Genomic DNA, 20,008 nt, shown 5'->3' with positions numbered 1-20,008 from the left:
TTTAAGCAGATGTCCTACTTTGTCTTCGTCTGTCATGCTAGCGCTGACAATTCCGCATAATTTCAGAACAGCCTCTATGTACGTTGTACGCGTTTCGCCAGGTAATTGAGCTCGTCGGGAAAGCGTCTGCTCAGCCTTCTTTTTTTTAGAGATCGGGTCCCCGAAGCACTTGGTGAATTCTTCTACAAAATTCTCCCAGCTTGTCAGAACGCTCTCGTGGTTTTCAAATCAGAGGAGCGCGGTTCCAGCGAGAAAAAAAAAAAAAAACATGTTATCGAGCTGCTTCGTAGTGCTCCAGTGGTTGTGGCGACTCACTCTGTTGTAGTGTTTAAGCCAGTCGTCGACGTCTTCGTTCGCCTTCCCCGAAAAGGTGGGTGGCTCTCGCAGCGCTGTCCAGTAGCCAGCCTGACCTGCGTGAGTGCTGTCTGGTCCGCCGCAGGTGGGGTCGTTATTGCCTTCTCCGGAATCGGCCATGCCCGCTGCTTATGGTCGTAAACCGGCCAAGCGTCTACTCCGTCGGACAGTTGGTAGAGCTGGGTCGTCCAAGATTTACCCCGCACGTCCACCAAAGATGTTACGAATGATGTTTATTTACAGGGTGAAACGAGGTCCGAGATGGAAGCTACAGGCCAGGCCCAGCCGGCGCAGAGTACCCCGAGATCACACGCGCACACTCTACTTCTTTCTCTGCCTCAGTCGCGCAGTGCTGCGACAATACACGTCACTCACTACTATAAGCATGGCCTCCGAGATGGGGATGCGCGCGCTTTGCCGCCCAACTTTGGAGGCCATACTATAAGCTATTGTTACAATGCAAAAGAATCAGGTATTTAATATGCAAGCCCACAAAAGAACATATATGTCGGGTCAGGTTAAGTTACGTCCGACAAAGGCCGTACGCTGCTCTGGATGTGTTAGGAAAGCTCAGAAATTTTGACATAACGCCATAAACCAACACTTGTACAACAGTTTCTTCACGAATCGTGTTTAGGCGACAATTACAGGAACGGTGTGAGCTTCATTGTAATGCCGTCCATGACCACCTATCATACTAGAGTCAGAGGAAATGCAGAACGTCAAAGACAGCGAACAACACAGCAAATGCTTAAGTCACTGCATATCAACATTCCTCTTTTTGCTAAAGCTACCTATCGATTCTGAGAATGTCAACATGCGGTGTGAAAGTCAGCGTGCTTGCAGTCATTACTACGGCGTTTGCACTTTTCTTTCTTCAGAGTACCGGGACACTCGATTTTCGTTAACGGTGCCTTACCTCGGCCCATTCCTGGGATCCGATGAGACCAAACTCTTCGGCGCCCCAGCTGCAAAACACGAGCGTGCGACGAGGCTTCCAACCTGGGCAAATGCAGAAATGGTTTGAATTGATGGGACAGTTGCTTACTCCACCTTTCTTTCTCGATAATGTCGTTTCACGCAATCAAATATAATATGCTAACAGACGCACTGTGTTGCCGCTAGAAGTGGATAGACGGAGGAGTCGCCTGCCACCCGTGAGTGAGTCTTCGCCCGATACTGTGTTTTTACTATCTATCTATGCATCGCTCCCTCTGTCTCTCTCTCCACACACACACACACACACACACACACACACACACACACACATATATACATATACATACATACATACATACATACATACATACATACATACATACATACATGCATACATACATATATATATATATATATATATATATATATATATATATATATATATATATATATATATATATATATATATATATATATATATATATATGCGTAAGGACTGCTTTGTACTGTATCTTAACGGCGGGGCCACGCTAGGAAATTAGGAACAAGATCTAGGTGCGCGTCTCAGAGGGAACACAACAGCTTGCCCGCTGTACGCCACAAATATTTCCATTCACTCGGCTCGCGCAAGGAGAAATAAGAATAAAAACAGTTCAGCGGAAGCCCGCCACGTGCAGGAAGTTTCGTGAAAGGAATACATTGTCATTCACCGAACAGCATGGCACTACAGTTAAAATAAAATCCCGCACGGGATTTCACACGGGGCACAGGCGAGCAAGCGCGAAATTTTCGCAACATATTGAAGACTTGTAGGCCTTACGATTCACAGTGAACCGCAGTATTCGTTAAAAAGAATACCTAATATGGCGTAGCGAGATCTGTCAAACGCGGCAATTCCTGCTTGGAAGGACAAACGTACTACCGAGCTACGCCTTCTGAACGCCGAGCGAGAGGCGAAATTTAGCTCCGATTCCTTCATTACTGGAGCAACAACGTCGCCTTCTCCGCACGCAATATATTCACGACCGAGTAATGGCTTCTTTTCTCCGCACAACGATATCAAAATAACGCATATGGATAGTATGGTTCGATAGATAAAAGCGATAATACTATAACGTGTTTTACTTACATCGGTTTTGTCAAGAGATCATTTCAGAGATTTTTCAAAAGACGTCTGGAGTACAAAAATCCGACAAAATGACACAACTATTGGTCACTAGAGTGGGCCACTGAAGCAAAGAACCGTATGCGTTTGCCAGAGAGAAACAACACGACACGGCTAGCATACGAGCCGTCGGGCGCAATCTAGCTGGAGAGGTTGGCGCTGCGTGCTTGAATTCGGATCGTGCCACAAGACGCGTTACAGAAACGTCGCCAGCTCTTTGATCTAATCGTCGATACGCGTGCATGGCATCGAAAAAAAAAATGTCTCAGTTACGTGTGTGCGGCTGTGGTGTGCGGCGGGTGTTCTTTGAACTACCTTAGCGCATATAGAACGTGTCGTCAACTCGACGTGTGCTCTATCGGTGTGCTCGAGTTAAGGCACTCACAACGCCAGAATCCCAAGGGCTAAAAAAAAATATAACGTTACCTGTGCCCCGAAAATTTTCGACGGACGCTAACTGCAAAAAAAAAAAAGAAAAATATCTCACCTTGCCGGGCCATCTTGCCGTATGCTTCAGCAATGGCCATCAGTGCCACCGTTCCGCTGACGGGGTCGAACGCGCCGGGCGTCCACGCGTCCCGGTGGTTCCCCACCAAAACCAGTTTCTCTGGTGAAATGAAGGCAGGAAAGGAAGAGTGGAAGGAAGTGGTGACATGAATCATCGACTTTTTTTTTTGTCTTGCAAGCGTGGTTTATTTATACGCAACGCCATTAGTGCGTGTCAGAGAGACAATAGGGAAATATTGCTGGTAGGCCTCTCCTTTTCCTTAACGATCCACTGCCGTTAGCTTTCTTTCGCTATATGGCTGGAAGAAGGCCTATAGGCGTAGTGTACGCTGGTCACGTACGTGCCTTGATTACTTATTTCTAACGTTTAAAATTGTACACGTATACTTAATAAATTACCAGGAAGAAATGGAGTTTGCCATGCCATGTAATGCATAGGGAATATAACCGGTGGTCAATTAGATTTACAGAATGGGTGCCACGGGAAGGAAAGTGCCTTCAAGGAGAGCAAACAATTCGGGTGTGATGAAATAGGGAAGTTCGAAGCTGCAATGTGGGGTCAGCTAGCGCAGGGGGTAATTCAATATCGCAGGGATGAGGCCTTGGCCCGGCAGTGGACATAAATAGGCTGATGATGATATTCTATAAGTTACCAGAACTGGCTACGGAAAGCAACCTAGCGTGGCATGGGGTCTTGTTCGGAAATCATGTTGTTCGCATTACACTGAGCCGAGCGCTATACAGAGATAACAACGAAGGACTGATTACGAGTTTTAGACTAAACTACACACAATTTAAGACGTTCGTCGGAATGTACGCAATGGCTCTTGTGTTTATGGACATTGTCCTGTAGTTGCATTAGTTTGTCGGCCAGCTAAGGCTCACTTCTCAGCTTTTTCCTCGTAATAAATCTCCATATATGTCTCTGGGGAGATCAACGTTGGGTTTTGCCTGAACACGGCGTGAGTGTAGGGAAAAAAAGAAGAACGACAAACAAGCAGGCGACATGCAAACAGTAAATGGACGCGGAAGTGCGAGAAGGTGATGAGCCAAGCGACGACTGTGAGCACTGCTCGAAGTCGTAAACTACGTATTTAAACAAGTTCTATACCCAGGCTTGAGGCTTATAAATGTGTCTATGCGCGTAACTTCGTAACTATGACTTCAGGAAAGGATATTTTACATTAGATCACGTCCATGGCATCGATCAGGTAATCAATAAATCTGCGAAGTACAATCAACCTCTCTATATGGCTTTCATAAATTATGAAAAGACATTTGTGTTAGTAGAGATGCCAGTAGTCGTAGAGGCACTGCGAAATCAAGGAGTACAGGAGGCATACGTGAACATCTTGGGAAAATGTCTACAAAAGTTCCCCAGCTATCTTGCTTCTCAATAAATAGAAAGTTACCTATCAAGAAAGGGGTCAGGCAAGGAGACACAATCTCTCGAATGCTATTCACTGCATGCTTGGAAGAAATATTCGAGCCATTAGACTGGGAAGGCTTAGGAGTGAGGATCAACGGCGAACACCATAGCAACCTTTGTTTTGCAGATTGCAATGTCCTGTTCAGCAACAGTGGAAACGAATTAAAACAAATGATTGAGGACCTTAACCGAGAAAGTGTAAGAGTCAGGTTGAAGAATAAAATGCGGAATACAAAGATAATGTACAATAGCCTGACAAAGGAACAAGAATTCAGGAGAACCGGTCAGCTCCTAGAGCCTACACACGAGTACATTTATCTAGGTCAATTATTGACAGGGGATCCGGATCATGAGCATTAAATTTAGAGAAGAATAAAAATGGGTGGGAGTGCATATGGTACGCATTACCAAATACTGAATGGGAGCTTAGCACCATTCGTTGAAAAGTGTAAAATAATTTCATTTCTACCATTGGTAATATATGGGGCAGAAATTTGGAGGTTAACAAAGAAGCTCGAGAAGAAGTTAAGGACCGCGCAAAGAGCGATATATGGAACGAAAAATGCTAAGCTCAACGTTAAGCGACAGGAAGATAGCGGTGTGGATGAGAGAGCAAACGGCGATAGCTGATATTCTAGTTGAAGTTAACATTAAAAAAAAAAAAAAGAAACTGAGCTGAGAATGTAATGCGTAAAGTAGATAACCAGTGGACCATTCGGGTTACAGAATGGTTGCTAAGGGAAGGGAAGCGCAGTCAAGAACGGCAGAAAACTAGGTGGGGATATGAAATCAATAAATTTGCAGGCGCAAGTTGGAATCGGCTAGCGCAAGACAGGAGTAATTGGAGATCGCAGGGAGGGGCCTTCTTCCTGGTGGGGGGGGGGGGGGGGTGCAGTGGATGTAAAAATAAGCTGATGACGATGATAGTTAGTTAGTTGGGGTTTAATGGCACAAAGGCAACTGAGGCCATGCTGCGCCAGTCACAAGACAAAAGGAAACGAAAGGTTAAAGCAGGCAAACCTGCATTACATTATAGTTCGCGTAAATAACCAGTTGTCTCTAAAAATTGGAATAGGTTAGTAAATGGCACTAGTGGGTCATCTGCCAGTAATAGGGCAGGGTGTAAAGGCATATTTAAATTTTATAGGTCGTGTAAAAGCTTCCGTCGCTGTGTTTCAAACTGTGGACATGTTATAAGGATATGTATTACTGTAACAGGTTGATTGCATTTTTCGCAAGTCGGCGGGTTTTCTTTACGGAGGAGGATGACGATGATGCGTCCAATTGGCTTGACAAAGCCGTTACCCAATCGTTATATATCGGCTTAACAATCTGTAACTGCTACAATTACTGAACATTTTTGTGAGGTTTAACCTCCTGAAACTGCGGTATGGTTTATCGGGGTGCATAGTGTAGGGATGCGAAATAACGTTGAGCATCTGGGATTCTTTACCATGCAAGAGCGTTTCTTTTTTTTTTTTTGCATTTCGGCCCCATGAGACCACAGCGGCTGGCAGTGAAACTCGCGACCACGTGTTCAGGAGCTGAAGGCCGCAGCGAGCAATCGCATGCAGCGAGTTTCATTACATTCACCGCATCACAGGAACTTGGTATAAAAAATAAAGTGATCAAGAGTGTAACGCTAGGCAGCAGTAAAACGAGAAAGCAGTGCATGAATCTGTGCCATTTCACGCGCCACCGCTCTTAATCCACTTAGTCGCACTTTTTTTAGAAGAGGGGAGAGGAAACATTACCTTGGGGGCAAACGCAATCTTCTTATGCAAATACATACAAAAGGGAGGACACATTTCTTCTACACTACAAGTGGACGCATGTACTTATTGCGGAAAATGTTTTGGCGCAGCATCATGCGCGATCCGTTAATGTGATGTCTGGTTTCGAGACGCACGGCGCGTATTAGATGAGGACCTGTGCATACGCAGAAGCGTTGAGTGTTGTGCCAGTTGGCGCATCATGTTGTGTCATTGAGCGGAATAAGGGCGGACAGAAAGGATGTGGACAGGACAGACGCTCTGCGCAGTTGTACCCTGCAAGATAGGACAACGCCTAAACTCTCTGACAACCGTATATATTTCGCCGAATGTGTAAAATCGCAGTGTACACTTCTTAATGCGCAAGCGATTCATGAAACACACGCACACACGCGCACGCACACATACACACACGTAATAACTCAAACTATACAAAACTGTCAAAGTGAGAAACCATCATGCAGTGTCACACATAAAAAGCGTCGACATGCTTACCAGGTTCTTCCAAACCAGTTATTTTTCCGACGACGTTGTAAGTCATCGCAAGACCATTCTTGAGATGAACTTCGAGTTTCATTTCCCTGAAAATTGGAGCAAAAACATGTCCTCACAGATTTCTGGCTTGGTGATTGACTCCATAATTTAATTGATATGTTTCCACCATCCACCATTTATGTATTGAGTAAAGCATTCCTCGCAGTACCAAACAGATCTTGTGGAAAAAGAAATTTGTGTTAAGAGGCAGCTTTAGCTCGGAGCCAAGTCTGATTTCATTAATCAAATTATAGTAATACGCATAAATACTCTTCATGAGATAACCGCTGCGTCGATTTGAATGAAATATGTTGTATTTGAGAGAGAAAGCTGAAGTATACCGATGGTAGTATGCAAAATCTTGATTTAGGGCCATTTAGTTATTGCACAAATTGCTATTAATTATTTAGCTTGAAAAATTGAAGAGTAAAGTTTCCGAATCTGTAACTCTGCCCAAAAAACAAATATTGCAGTTATGTTAATAGAAGGCTTAGAGTATGTAAAGCGGATAAATTTGACATACGAATGTACAACCTAAGTGGCATTACTGGAATGCTTACCAGGTGTAATATACAGAATTTTGATTTGTTATTTATTACTGAGCTTCAAAGTTGCGAATCGGTAATTAAGATAATTTTTCAATGTTTTATTTTCACAAGATTTTCGCAAACATTTTACGGCGCAAATAAAAAGAAAGTCGCAGTTTCGCCCGAAAGCGAAGTATCGATTGCGACAGCAAATTAGTACACAGCTATACGACGCAATGATAGCAGTTTTATCGGCTGTATAAATTTGGAAACATTCGTTTACTGACTGTATTGACAAGCATGGTGTGAGCGCGCGCAAGCAAACACGAACACATCACACTCGATGAGCACGGACACTCGCTGCAAGACGCTGGGCTGAGCAAGCGCGGCAGCAGCAGCGAGCGAAGTGACCTTCGCGCGGTCTATCGCTCTAACGCAAGAGCGGCGAGAACACAGCGCGCACGAAGGTCTCAGCCATCTGCAGATCCCGTTCAATATACGGCGTACGCGACCGCGCGTGGCCGTGCAAAGTACGCACTTGTTGGCGGAGTCGAAGCTGCTCCACCCCCTCCCTCCCGCACTGTCTCTCGCTTTCCTCCATATATGGCTCGCGAGATGGAGCCGCGATCGTCATTTACCCTCATAGGTCGGCGAACTTACTCATGAGTGCACTCAGTCACACTCACTCATTCCAATGGCGTGAGCGCGAGTGCGAGTGAGTGCCAGTGAGTGTGAGTTGAGGTGAGTGCGAGCGTGAATGGGCGCTTGTGAGTGTGAGAGGTGGTGAGCGTGAACGTGAGTCAGCGCGGTGCCTGAGGTGAGTGAGTATGAGTGAGTGTTCTCCCACTCTACCGACCTATGGTTATCCTTGCGCCCATTCGCGAAATGGGCAGTTGCTGCTAGTTGCTGCCGGAGTACAACACCCCCCGCCCCCTCTTCCATCATGAGCACCATCCCCCCCGGCCTTTCGCACGACGGAAGATGGCGCGTTTGCTCGCTGCTTTCTCTTTCGCTCGCGCCAGGTTGAGCCGCGGTGGTTGGCTTCCCTAAGTGCTTTCACTTGCACATAGAGCATGCGACACGCGGCAACGGTATTATCGCCCTTGGACTCTACACGGATAATCTTAGCAGGGGCCTAGTCAGGAAGGGAGGGGGGTGCACATGTCCCTCCCGAAATTTCCGCGTGCTAGAGATACTTGGCATAAAAAGACGTGCAACAACACCCTCCCCCACCCATGGTCAAAGGCGCGCCCCTCTGCCCTTGACAAAAATTCCTGGCCGCGCCATTGAGCTCGATGCCAAAAGTAGTAAGGCGAATATTACAATATATACTGACTACGTGACAGAATTATTACAAGAAATATTCATCATACAATAAACCTAGCAAGGAAATTAAAGGATTAACAGCGCACATAGACGGGGACAGAGTGAAAAACAACAGGAAGCGTTATGCTTTACCAAGTAGCCCACTAAGCCATCCTTGTGGATAGCAGGGAAACAAATAAAGAGACACCATCTGTGGCTTTAAATGTAAACGGTCGACAAAACGCTTGTTTACAATTGCTATATCTGAAATAAGAAGCCAATGAGCAAATTACTGACTCTAAGTACAAGATGGGAGCACGCACAAAAAGCACCCTTTCAAGCGACTTAATCGCAAAAGACAGCCGACGTAGTACGTATTAACAGTATTACAATACACAATAATCATCGTCAGCCGTGCAGGGGCAAAAAACTCGATTCGTTTGCTACCATCGAGACTGAGATTACCGTATCACACATATCGCGCTTTTTGTCAATTATAAGGTGTAACCAACTAAACAATTCCAGGGTACCCTAGTGGACTCGGAACTGCGGTGCTGCCAAAATGAAATGAACGCACTTCGAGCAGCAAGCACACTGGTGACTGTCAGTCACGTTCCTCAAGATACGTCGGTGAGTGCAAGTTACTCTCGTGAGTGAGTGGGCGAGCGAGCGAATGTATACACTCTAAGGACGGAGGATTCTGGAATTAAATTTACTCCGCAATTTTCTGTCTTCATGGTATTTTGTGCAGCGTGGGGGTTTTCGGAATGCCCAATCTATGGACTTGCCAAGCTCGGGCAGTCTAACACGTTGTGCGGTGGAGTGCGGCCAACGAAGTCGCGAAATACAACGAATTTCAAACGCCAGCATAAGTGTTTAACGATTACGCGAGAACCTACGACTGCAGAGAAATAGCGAGACACTTTCCTTCCAAGTCCTTTGCTATCTGGGGCCGTAGAAACAATACTGCTCCGCACGAAAGCCAGGCTGTTAACCTCGCAATAGGTTTTTTTGCATGCGGCGCGAGAATGTCAGACGCACCGGTGCCTGCGGGCAGTGCTCAGCGATTGAAACCGCGATACCCGAAGCGCGTGGCTGCCGGCCCGTTTTGAGCCACCGGTGGGCGCTGGAGACACCAAGCTGATGCCTTTCTGTATCGCATGAAATCGAGAGCCTCTGTGACGCATTGTGACTGCATTCGACGCCTCAGCGATCGCCCAGCTCTCACCGCCGGAGCAAGAAGCTCCGGTCGTCATGCCGAAGCAATCGCTGAGCATTGTAAACATATGTGTTGCACTTCAGAAACGCCGTTTTTTCATAACGCACTCATGCTCCATAGCTGCAAGGATTCACTTGACCTCACGTTATGCTTTCGTCCGTACGAGAACTTAACGTTGTGCAGAAGCCAGTGATAGAATAGTTACCAACGTTCCCAATATCTCAAATCGAGCAGTCGATCAATCGCAGAATCGTAAACTCACTTGGCATCAGTAAAACCTGGCCCAAGGCGGTAGGTGCCAATGTTCAAGTCACCCGTCCACTCTTCGGGCGACGGAGGGCCTGCCAGGCGTCTGAAGAGAAATAAGAGTAGAAATAGAAAAAGCGGGAACACGGGGATGGGCAGTGAACGACAGTTAGCAACAGATTCTCTCATAGCGGAGCGTAACCGTAATTGAGCTGTCATTATCGTATTTTGTGAAAAAGAAAACTGTAATCCACACACTCTGGCAGAGAGTTACAATGAAAACCCGCGTGGCTTTCTAAGAAAGAAAACCTCGCAGTTGTAGGAAATTTGTTTGAGCGACCAATGGTAGCGCGATCGTCCAAGAAGGGCGTTGGTTCAGAGTTCGATCGCTGGACCAGGAAGAATTTTTCTTCAAGTACGAAGCTTTGTATCTAGACAGCCCGTATGGCTTTCTTTTGCTGCTTCGTGCAAAAGACAGGTGAACGACAATTTTTCCTTTCATAAATCTTCCTCCGCCTGTCGGGCTTCCGTGGAAGTGATTTTGCCATCGTATTTTCTAGGTGCGTGATCATTTACGACACAGAAACTTTATAAATGCCCGTTGTCTGCAATTTCCTCGCGGTTTCTTACAGAAAAGGCGGCCAGGAAGAACGACGCGTAGTACAATCGCAGTACAGGCTCACTAAGTAACATTTGTAAAGCGAGTTGAAAGCCTTCCTATAAGTGCTATATAGCCTTCATATCAAAATTGCAGCAAGAAAGTTTCCCAATGTTTCCCTACGCGATAAGCGTGTACCGCGCCCTCCTGAGTGACACGCAGCGCGAAAACACAGTCAGAAACCTGCGCCGAAATCACGAGTCAGTGAGCAGCTTCGAGGTACACCTAAGCCTTTTTCCGCACTTGAAAACGTTGCCTTGCACTCATGGTTGTCAGTAAAGTGATCAGAGCTAACGTACTTGAAGCTGAGATACAGTGAGCTTCAGGCACACCTATACATAGCATTTTCCAGAAGGAAATACCGTAAACAAATTGACGAAAAACTGTTACGGAGCGACACTTCACAGATATAAACAAACCGTTAGCCATGAGCACTGCCGGCTCCGCTGAACGCGGCCTGTCTCTCGCGCGGCGTACAGCCTTATGGGAGGCGCCACGTGACCAACCTGTTTCGGCGGAGGGAGGTTTTTAAAACTCCCTGTGCAGAGTGTTCGCAGGAGAACAAGATGTTGAAGCCGTGTGAAATCGCGTCATGTAGCCTTAATCCTCCCGCAGCTAGCCAACGGAGTGAAACGAGGGAAGGCCGCTGTATTGCTCCCATACATCGGAGTAAACATTCAAGGATGGGGAGGTTTTAGGGAAGACAACCTGTTAAAAAGCCCCAAGTGGGTTCGTTTTCGTCTACAGTGTAGATACAGTGTAGATGTTTGAAATGTAACTGGGTAAGCTCAACGAGAAAAAGAGCGCCAGCACTTGAACGTAGCTGTTCAGACTACGGCTTCTAAAACACGGAATAAGAAATGCAATGCTTAAAGGTAAATGGCAAGCTTTGCTAGCTTTATCAAACCTGCGCGCTTGTCACATGGATGTATATTCGACAGGGGCTACGGTGTGTTAACCGGAGTATTTTTGAAGTGCGCTTAGATAGCTAATTAGTCAAGTTAAATTGTGTCAATTTTAGGTGCTCAGGGCTAAGGGACAATTTGGAGCTCACGTTACAGTGTCCCTGCCATCTACTGCGTTTTATATATAATACAACTGATTTACGGCCCTTTCACTCCTAACGCCGAGAAATGATGTCCAGTCACCAGCGTTCATTTCCAGTGCTTTTTTTACCTCATAACCAACTAAATATATACGCCCGTGCAACTTCGGCAAACCGTCTACAATTTCTTGTAAATCATTACTGCAGTGCTGTGTTAGCAACTCTCTTTCAGCGCTTCCATTAGAATCCTTTCCTTCGGCTAAAACGATGCTGCAATTAACAACTATTTAGGTTCCATTTATTTTGTTCCTAATAACGAAAAAAAAATGAAATAAGGCGATGTTTTAAAGCACACCGAAGAACACATTGCAATGCTCTATTTTTGAGACAAACAATTTCTGTTCAAATCGCGTTGAACGGGCGTTGTTGACGACGAAAGAGGGAGCTACGCCGGGTGTTCTAGATTGCTCATAGTCAAGTGTAAGTTGAACGGATAGCCCGAGCCAAGGTTACATCAACGTCAAGCAAATAGCACATGTCCTACCTCAGTATCTGGGCCGCTTCCTCGAAGGATGCTGTGAAGGCCGGGATGCCAGGAAGGTTCGCCTCCCTCAGAGGTATTCTGAAAGCGTCCTCTTGACAGATTGGAGAAGGTACAGGTTGGCCGAGGAAGAAATGGCTAATGCGATGCCAGTGTTGCGCGCACTCGCCAAAGGTCACTTAACGTTATTGTTCTCGGAATTCCCGACATCCGTCCAGGCTAAAATACATTCGCACACTTGTCTTACTGGGACCAATATATTAAGAAACACCTCCCAAGACCAGTTACTCAATCGGTCAGAAATAATTATGGTTCGCCTTGAGGGCAGGACAGAAAAGCACTAAACACCACGGGTTGCGCCGATCAATGTTCTTCAGCACCGAGTGTACTTTATGTGGCGCCGTATAACGTCAATCTACTGCATTTGAACTGAATTCCGATTTCCTGACGTCAAATTCGCGTAACCGCCGACGTAAGCATCTGGCTGTGGCCCGCAGCGTCGTTTGAACAGCCCAATCAAACGCTCTCCTTGTTTGTAAGACGTCACTTTTGTTTGCTTTGGAAGCAAATAGCATTGCCTACCTTGACAGTGTTTTCTCATCTAATTGGCTGACAAGAGGCGGGGAACGCGCACAAGTGGGGAGGGTTTGGGCGAGTACGAGCTAGTACAGTGAAACTAGATAACCGGGCGAGGAGGGCGGTGTCCGCGTCTGCGTTTGGTCCGCTTCCCTTTGCTTAGCTTGCGTTGGCTGGTCGAAAATCGCGGCGACGTGCAACAAGGAAGGTTAAAAATACCGCTAAAACATCCTCAGCGAAAAAGAGTTGGCAACGTGGTGACGTGCGCGTGCCGAAAAGGCTCAACAGTGGCGTTACACTGCCACCCCAAATTTTTATTATACGTAGAGAGACTCATTCTCCCTGGCAGCTCCGTTTAGCCAGTGTCAGAGCAATCGGTGGACAGCCAACCTTTATGCCTCTCTGAACGGGGCAGCGTCCTGCTATTCTAAAAGAAAAATCAGTTTTGTTCGGCATAGTAGTGCATCTTTAATGTGCACACGTCAATTTGATGGGGTGAATTTTAGAGGTTTTTTGACGAGGCGTGACAGACAGGCGAAGTGAACGCAGCCCGAAGATGTTTGACCAATAGCGCAGGGCTTATGGTGGAAAAGGCGTAAAATCGTAAATAACCGTATTCATTTGTTCAGCCTGATCATACATAATCAGTGTGTCCACGTAACATCAGATGCGGAGTTCTCGCGGTTCTCGTGACCTCGCGTGACAGACAGGCGAAGTGGGGGTGCCATAAATATTTTTGACCAATCGTGAAGGGCTAGTGGCAGAAACAGAAGAGAAACAGATTGGAATAGCTTCACATTATAGCGCCCGTGAAGTGTGCACGTAAAAATTGAGGTATTTATCTACCTTTCTTTTTTTTTTTTGTTCCACGAGACCACTGGGTAAGAGCGTTTTGAAGGATTGACAAAAATGTCAGACGAGGCAGCAGTCAAGAAGCATTCAAGTGACTGATGAAACACAGATGCGAGAAGCAGCACGATAATTAAGCGAACCATGTACACGAAATGATAATTCATTGAAAACGGCGTTAACTCACGAAGGTACACCCGTTCCGAAGATAACTGCAGGCGATGAGCACTGAGAGGCAGCTTTACGAAAGAAAAGCATTGCACTTAATCATGGTGCCCAAGTATAGAATTGGCTTGACGACGACATGTGTCCGTCGTTTGGATGCCATTTTCCCTATTTAACGAAAATGTTTTTTCACAGGTGGGATCATTGTAGGGAATGTGAATAATTGGCGTGCATTATGCAAAAACGAAGCAAGCATTTTTGCGCAAGTTGTAGAATGGTCGAATCCCCAAAATAACATCGTTTATATGCCTGTGAGAAACATAAACGTTAAAGATAAAAACCTAGAGCACTAAATACGCATCATAATGCAATTAATAACTGTGAAAAAGAAGGCGCAATCACTTTTCGACACGCGAACACAAAAGAACAAGTGTGCATTAACCCATAAGGAAAATTGGCAGAAACAGAGCGTACGTTCTCCCTTTAAATTCGGCCACGAAAATATGGAAAAACGTGTCTGGAAGTATCTATACTGCCGAGTCACTTCTTCGTACACACTAACCTGTAGCTGGGTAAACGGGCGTCAGTGGGTCTCCGTTAACGAGGGAGAGCGTTCCAGAGGCGACTGCTGACGCCGGTAGAGACATCGACTCCGGGAAAGGTCGCTGAGGCTGGAGGGCGTAGTCTGCCGGATCAGGGTAGAGGATGACCGCCCAGGCACCCTGCCTTTCCGCTTCTTTTACCTGGTAGAATAAGTTAATTGTTAGTTTACTGCGGAATGGTTTAATATTAGCGGTGAATCATAAACATGAAAAACGGTTATTTACGGACGTACTCGCGTAATATTGCTTCTTTATTTATTTGCTTGCAAGATTACTCCTGAAAAGTAGAGCTGGCTTGTTACGTGAAAAAAAAAAATGGTGCAATATTTTTCGGCCTTACATCTATCAAAATAAGTCCCAGTTTCTTTTGTCGGGAAGATTTGGAAAGTTCGCCTATATCTGTATGCGATGAACTTGAATAAATAAAGATGAAGCCTCAGAAATACGAAGTCTACGATAGTATGACTGTGCATTAGTCATGTGCATTCTTTGCATTGTTCCGAAAAATGTGACTCCATTTGCCCTTGAATTTTAATATCCGGCCTTATGCGGGAGTCCAGTCCGAAAATAATTATTCGAAGCTTTTTCAATAACCCTTACGAGTACAGCTACTAAACGAGTGCGGGTATTTCACCTGGTAACTACGCACGTCCTAGCTAAGGTGGGCCGCTCGGCTCGCACGCGCAAGGCTGGCACGAAGCGGCGTCGGTAGTGGTAACAATAGAGCAGTAGCGGAAGGCTAAAACTCTCTGACAGCGTCTTACGCAGCGAACTCCGGCGGGAGTACAAAAACCAGGAATAAGAATGACGTTGCGTCCGCGAACAATTTCTGTTTAAAAATACCAAGATATCTGGAATGCGAATCGATGGTGGTGCCACTTCCCGACGCTCAGTTTAACGAGCTCCGAGGTCTCAACGGCGCACCCAAGGTGCGCCTTTGCGATCTCGGAGGCCACGTTTTGGAGACTGCGGATCAACCTGTTCGATTTATTAGTTGGACCGCGCATCGAAGGCCGACGTTCAACTAAAGAAGACACAACAAAACTTCCGGCGGCTAGGTTCCTGTTTTACTGCTCGGTATAAAGGCACTGCAACCGTCATTTGCGTATTTCAATTCTTATTTCCCACTTTCGATGAAGAAGTCCATGTAGCACAAAAATGTTCCTAAATGTTCCTAATGCTGAAAACAGTGTCACGAAATATCGCTGACAGCAGTGCGGTCATCTGGTGTTGTGGTATTTCGTAAACGGGGGAAAAACGCGGACGGGTTAAAACGTTCTATTAATGCAAAGTGGAAGATTACAGAAACACGTAAGGCTTCTAGTATCGAACTATTAGAAGAAACAGAACAGTTGATAGTCCCACTCTTTTCGCCGTTCCATTTGCATGATGGCGCAAGGATTTGTTCCACTGTACGCGCGTACGGCACACGAAACAGCGATTACAGGCACGGGCACTGCTTACCTTATTTCCCCGAAACACGCGACCAAAGCGGATGACAACGATCTTTCCGGTGACATTGATGCCGGTCTCGCGCAGGTAAGCGAAGTCTTCCGGTCGCCCATAATTGGCGTAGACGACCTCCGCCTGAGCGGAAGAAAAAAAAAAAAGTCACGCAGTAGTACGGCAGTGATATTAAGTAGAATGTCGACGTTAACACAAAAAAAGAAGTGCGCATTTACGGTCATCCGGGAACGACTAGATTTTCGAAGACGCGCAAAATGACATTATTTGTCCTGACGCATTCAGAAAAGAACAAAGGTACCAGAAGCATTCCCACAAGTTATAATTTTTCGGAGTTTCAGATCTACGCGTCATCCCATGGGAAACAATCGTTAAATTCCATCATTGAGGCTGGCCCCATATGTTAATAATATTTGGGGTTTTACGTGCCAAAACCACTTTCTGATTATGACGCACGCCGTAGTGGAGGACTCCGGAAATTTTGACCACCTGGGATTCTTTAACGTGCACCTAAATCTAAGCACACGGGTGTTTTCGCATTTCGCCCCCATCGAAATGCGGCCGCCGTGGCCGGGATTCGATCTCGCGACCTCGTGCTCAGCAGCCCAACACCATAGCCACTGAGCAACCACGGCGGGTACCCCATATATTGGTGTATGATACCTTAAATGTCTACAACAGTACCTGTGACCAAGCCTCAACTTCACAAGGCTTCTCCGAGAGAAGCAAACTTAAAAATTTCTGCTAGCAAAGGCGCTCCGCAACTTTAGAGCGAGCAGGTTTTTCGTACACAAGAAGGGTACTCTAACATGTTTTCCGTTTGTCGACCTGGAGCGACATTCTAGAGCGAGCGCTCGAATTTCTCAAATACGCAAGTGCCAGCGTAAGACGAGACAGAAGGTTGGGCGATTCTGTGTAAACGCATCTCGTAAAAATAAGAGCGAAGACATTGCTCTATCACTTTTTTTGTTATCACTCATCTCAGTTATGGCACTGTTTTAGAAGTGCGAAACAAACTGCTCCCCGCCGGACTGTGGCGGCAGTTGCTGCGCAAGTGCAAATTGTATCGAGCGTTCGCAGAGCAGGCGACAGGCTGTAAAGCTTGACGTCACAAAGACGCCGCCGCGCAACCGGCACATTCTGTACAGCAAAAAAGAAAAAAAGAGAATATTTCGCGAAGCTCTACGTGCCATGAATTATCTCGAAAGTAAAATTTCATGTATGTAACCAATTTTCGAAAAGTTGTGTAAAAAATTACTGTTCGAAGCACAGAAAAAAAGTAGAAGTGCAAACGTGGTCTTCTGCTCGTTTTGCTTACAATATATTATTTTGATTACAAACGTGATGCTCATCTATACGTTTCTTAGATTACAAACTTAATCACCCGTGAAGTTCAGTGTGTCTATCTCCGCCATTCACATGTATGGGGCTTGAAACGCTAATGGAGCCCAGAATCAGCGCGAAAGCGGTAATCATGCATCAAAACATCACTCGACCATTTACACGGCGACGCTTTTATAAACGCATAATATCAGACTCCGGAGCTTTGGTAGGTAGGAAATGGCTCGAAGCATCTTTAAATTTCCTTGTAAACGTATGTGCCCCGAAGATGGGGCAGGTGCGCCACCAAGGTACAAGATGGATCCTAAACGACCAGCGGAACATGGCAATCGGCTCGCAGTGCAAATCACTCGCCTACGAGCGATGAAACTTGCTGCGTGCTGTCCATATAATTTGCGCTACAAAGTGGAACCGGTTAGTGATCAAACGCATTTAATTGAGCAACAAATAGAAGTAAGGAAAAAAAAACAAGTGATCAGCACAGTCTCAATATTCACGGGCTAAATGTATCCACAGTTTGTAAATTCATAACGGTGGTCACCTTTCAAAAACAAGAAAGCTCGAGTAGGGAGGCTTCTTGTTCAATGCGCAGCTGTCTTTATAGGACAAGCCGATGGAATACCAACGGAACGGCAGCGGTGCCCCCATATTTCACTTCAAGACCGCCTCACATTTAACGCATGCGTTATGGTAATGTCCACGAACTTCTGCTTGACCGACGGTTATAGCTTCAAATGTTTGGCTGTTCGCGTCATCCATTAATTTTTGTTTTCCCACGCATGAGTCTGAATCACTGCTGCTAAGCTAAAGCTGATGAAAGTACGTATGTGAGTAACAGCATTTTCTCTTTCACATGAAAACATACATACAGGAATTAGTGTTGCACGCATAAGTAACGACCCAAAGTTATGGGTGCGTAAACCGTATTTTGATAATAAACGGCGACTCCGATTTCAAGTGGCTCGTGCTTACCACAACAGGTGTACTGCCGGTAGTGGCAGAATATGCTAGGTAGGGCTCTATGGAGCCAGTCTTCTGCCTTGTCACCGAATACACGACCTTTCCCTCATTGTCAGTGATGGATATCTGAAAAGAAACAACATTATTGCCACTTCGCTCATGCTAAAAGAACCAACTAGAAACATTTATTGCCAAAGGGCAAACCAACGCCTGGTTGCTGCTTAGATACAATAGGAATAAGAGGCGGTGCAGTGTTACAGAACAGTACAAAGAAACATTGAACCCTAGTATTTTTGAACAAACCTGAGCCTTAACTGCGATATTTTAATCAGCAAATGAAAAAAATAAAAAGAAACGTACGGAAAGTCACTAAACGTGTGACGCTACTTCGTAATGATCAGGAAACCAGGAACAATTTTGAACCTGCAGCACGAACAGCGCAGTTTGTTCCGGCAACATTTGATGGATGAAGGCCATGGAGAAAAGTTGTTGCAGATAACATTGCGTTTGCAATCCATGTGCAGAAAGCGTGGACCCTATAAACACTTTAAAATTAAATCCACTGGCTTGGCCATGTTAATTTGATTCGAACCGGGGTTTTCCGGATTCGACCGAGGTATGTCGCATTGAAGGCTACGCACCTGCCTCCCCCCCCCCCCCCAATTACCACATCACCTCACTAAAACTTCCCAATATATTATTTACACATAATATAGTGGTTTAAAGCGGGGTCTATCAGGTCAAGTATACCAGTTTTCAACGCTTCATTGCGTGCAACTTGCAGAAATCAATATTGGTGTTTCGCGGATCTTGTGACTCGTACATTTTGCCGTTCGAACTGCTTACAAAATTTTTCCGATATCGTGTACAATACAAAATAACTTGGGACGTTAAATGAAGTTCTGCACAAAGCTTTTCCCCGTGAATTACTAAAATTCTTCATAATTTCTTCTACACAAACAGATGGCCCAGAAACGGTAAGATTGCAGGCTTAATGGGACCGCACCTGTCACTTCACGTGCACAGAAGGTGCACATATAAGTGAACTTCGTGTTGTAGCTTGCTTTAAATGAGATAAAGGATGGTCGAGGACTCGGTATGTTGAGCTTGGCAAGAAATGATGTCATTCGTCGAGCGAGCTTTTTTTTCACTAAATTGCACGCCCACCGCTGTGCCTTGGCTATGGTGCCTCGACAGGAGAACCGATTATCGAGGCTTCCGGGCCTCTACTGCTTGACTAATTACCCTCATTACCTTTGCGTATACACACTTGCTACTGCTGCTCATTTAAGGCCTCTGCAAGGTTCAATGGCCACTTAAATATTCAAGTGGAGAATACGAGTCTTAGTCGTATACCTGACTGTGTCGATCCGGGTCCGGGTGAGAGAAGTACGCCTTGTAAGGGGTCAGGTGCACGTCTTCGAGCCCGTGGGTTTCCCACATCTTCGCCACGTATTCGGCAGAAGTGCGCTCGCCTTCTGTACCGCCCAGTTTTGGCATTTCGACGAATCTCCTGCGGGCGACGTACGTCACACTCCCGTACTTAATGTGCAAAAGAAGGCATCAGGGATCCCTGATGCCTTCCCTTAAGCCGGGCAAGAACGCCCAAAATAAATAAACTACAGAAACATCGAACGCGGGCTCCCGTTTATCTCTGCTGCGTCACACAGCAGGGTGACAGTAAAGTGACAATAAAGAACAACGCCAAATCTGTTTTGAGAAGTCAATTATTTCGTGAAATTTCCTTTTTTTTCATTTGGTGGGCAGAGAGAGAGGATAAAATGGAAGGCCAAGGAACGACGCACTCCTT

The 20,008-nt window shown here is 45.8% G+C and overlaps 1 protein-coding gene across 2 annotated transcripts in view; it reads right to left on the bottom strand.

The window, feature by feature from the left end:
* Positions 1–20,008, bottom strand: part of LOC142587596 (N-acetylated-alpha-linked acidic dipeptidase 2-like) — a 65,899-nt gene that overhangs the window by 16,409 nt on the left and 29,482 nt on the right. For both annotated transcript variants that reach the window (XM_075698725.1, XM_075698724.1), the window contains exons 3-11: positions 19,555–19,711; positions 18,211–18,324; positions 15,898–16,020; positions 14,394–14,574; positions 12,245–12,335; positions 10,014–10,103; positions 6,662–6,747; positions 2,946–3,065; positions 1,274–1,356 (exon numbers count right to left, since the gene is read on the bottom strand). In XM_075698725.1, coding sequence (XP_075554840.1) covers positions 1,274–1,356; positions 2,946–3,065; positions 6,662–6,747; positions 10,014–10,103; positions 12,245–12,335; positions 14,394–14,574; positions 15,898–16,020; positions 18,211–18,324; positions 19,555–19,711 — 1,045 coding nt within the window. The remainder of the gene's footprint in view (positions 1–1,273; positions 1,357–2,945; positions 3,066–6,661; positions 6,748–10,013; positions 10,104–12,244; positions 12,336–14,393; positions 14,575–15,897; positions 16,021–18,210; positions 18,325–19,554; positions 19,712–20,008) is intronic.

Source organism: Dermacentor variabilis, chromosome 7, assembly GCF_050947875.1.
Source record: "Dermacentor variabilis isolate Ectoservices chromosome 7, ASM5094787v1, whole genome shotgun sequence".
NCBI lineage: Eukaryota > Metazoa > Arthropoda > Arachnida > Ixodida > Ixodidae > Dermacentor > Dermacentor variabilis.
Note: the sequence above shows the minus strand (reverse complement) of the source record. Positions and strands in the feature narration are given on the sequence as shown.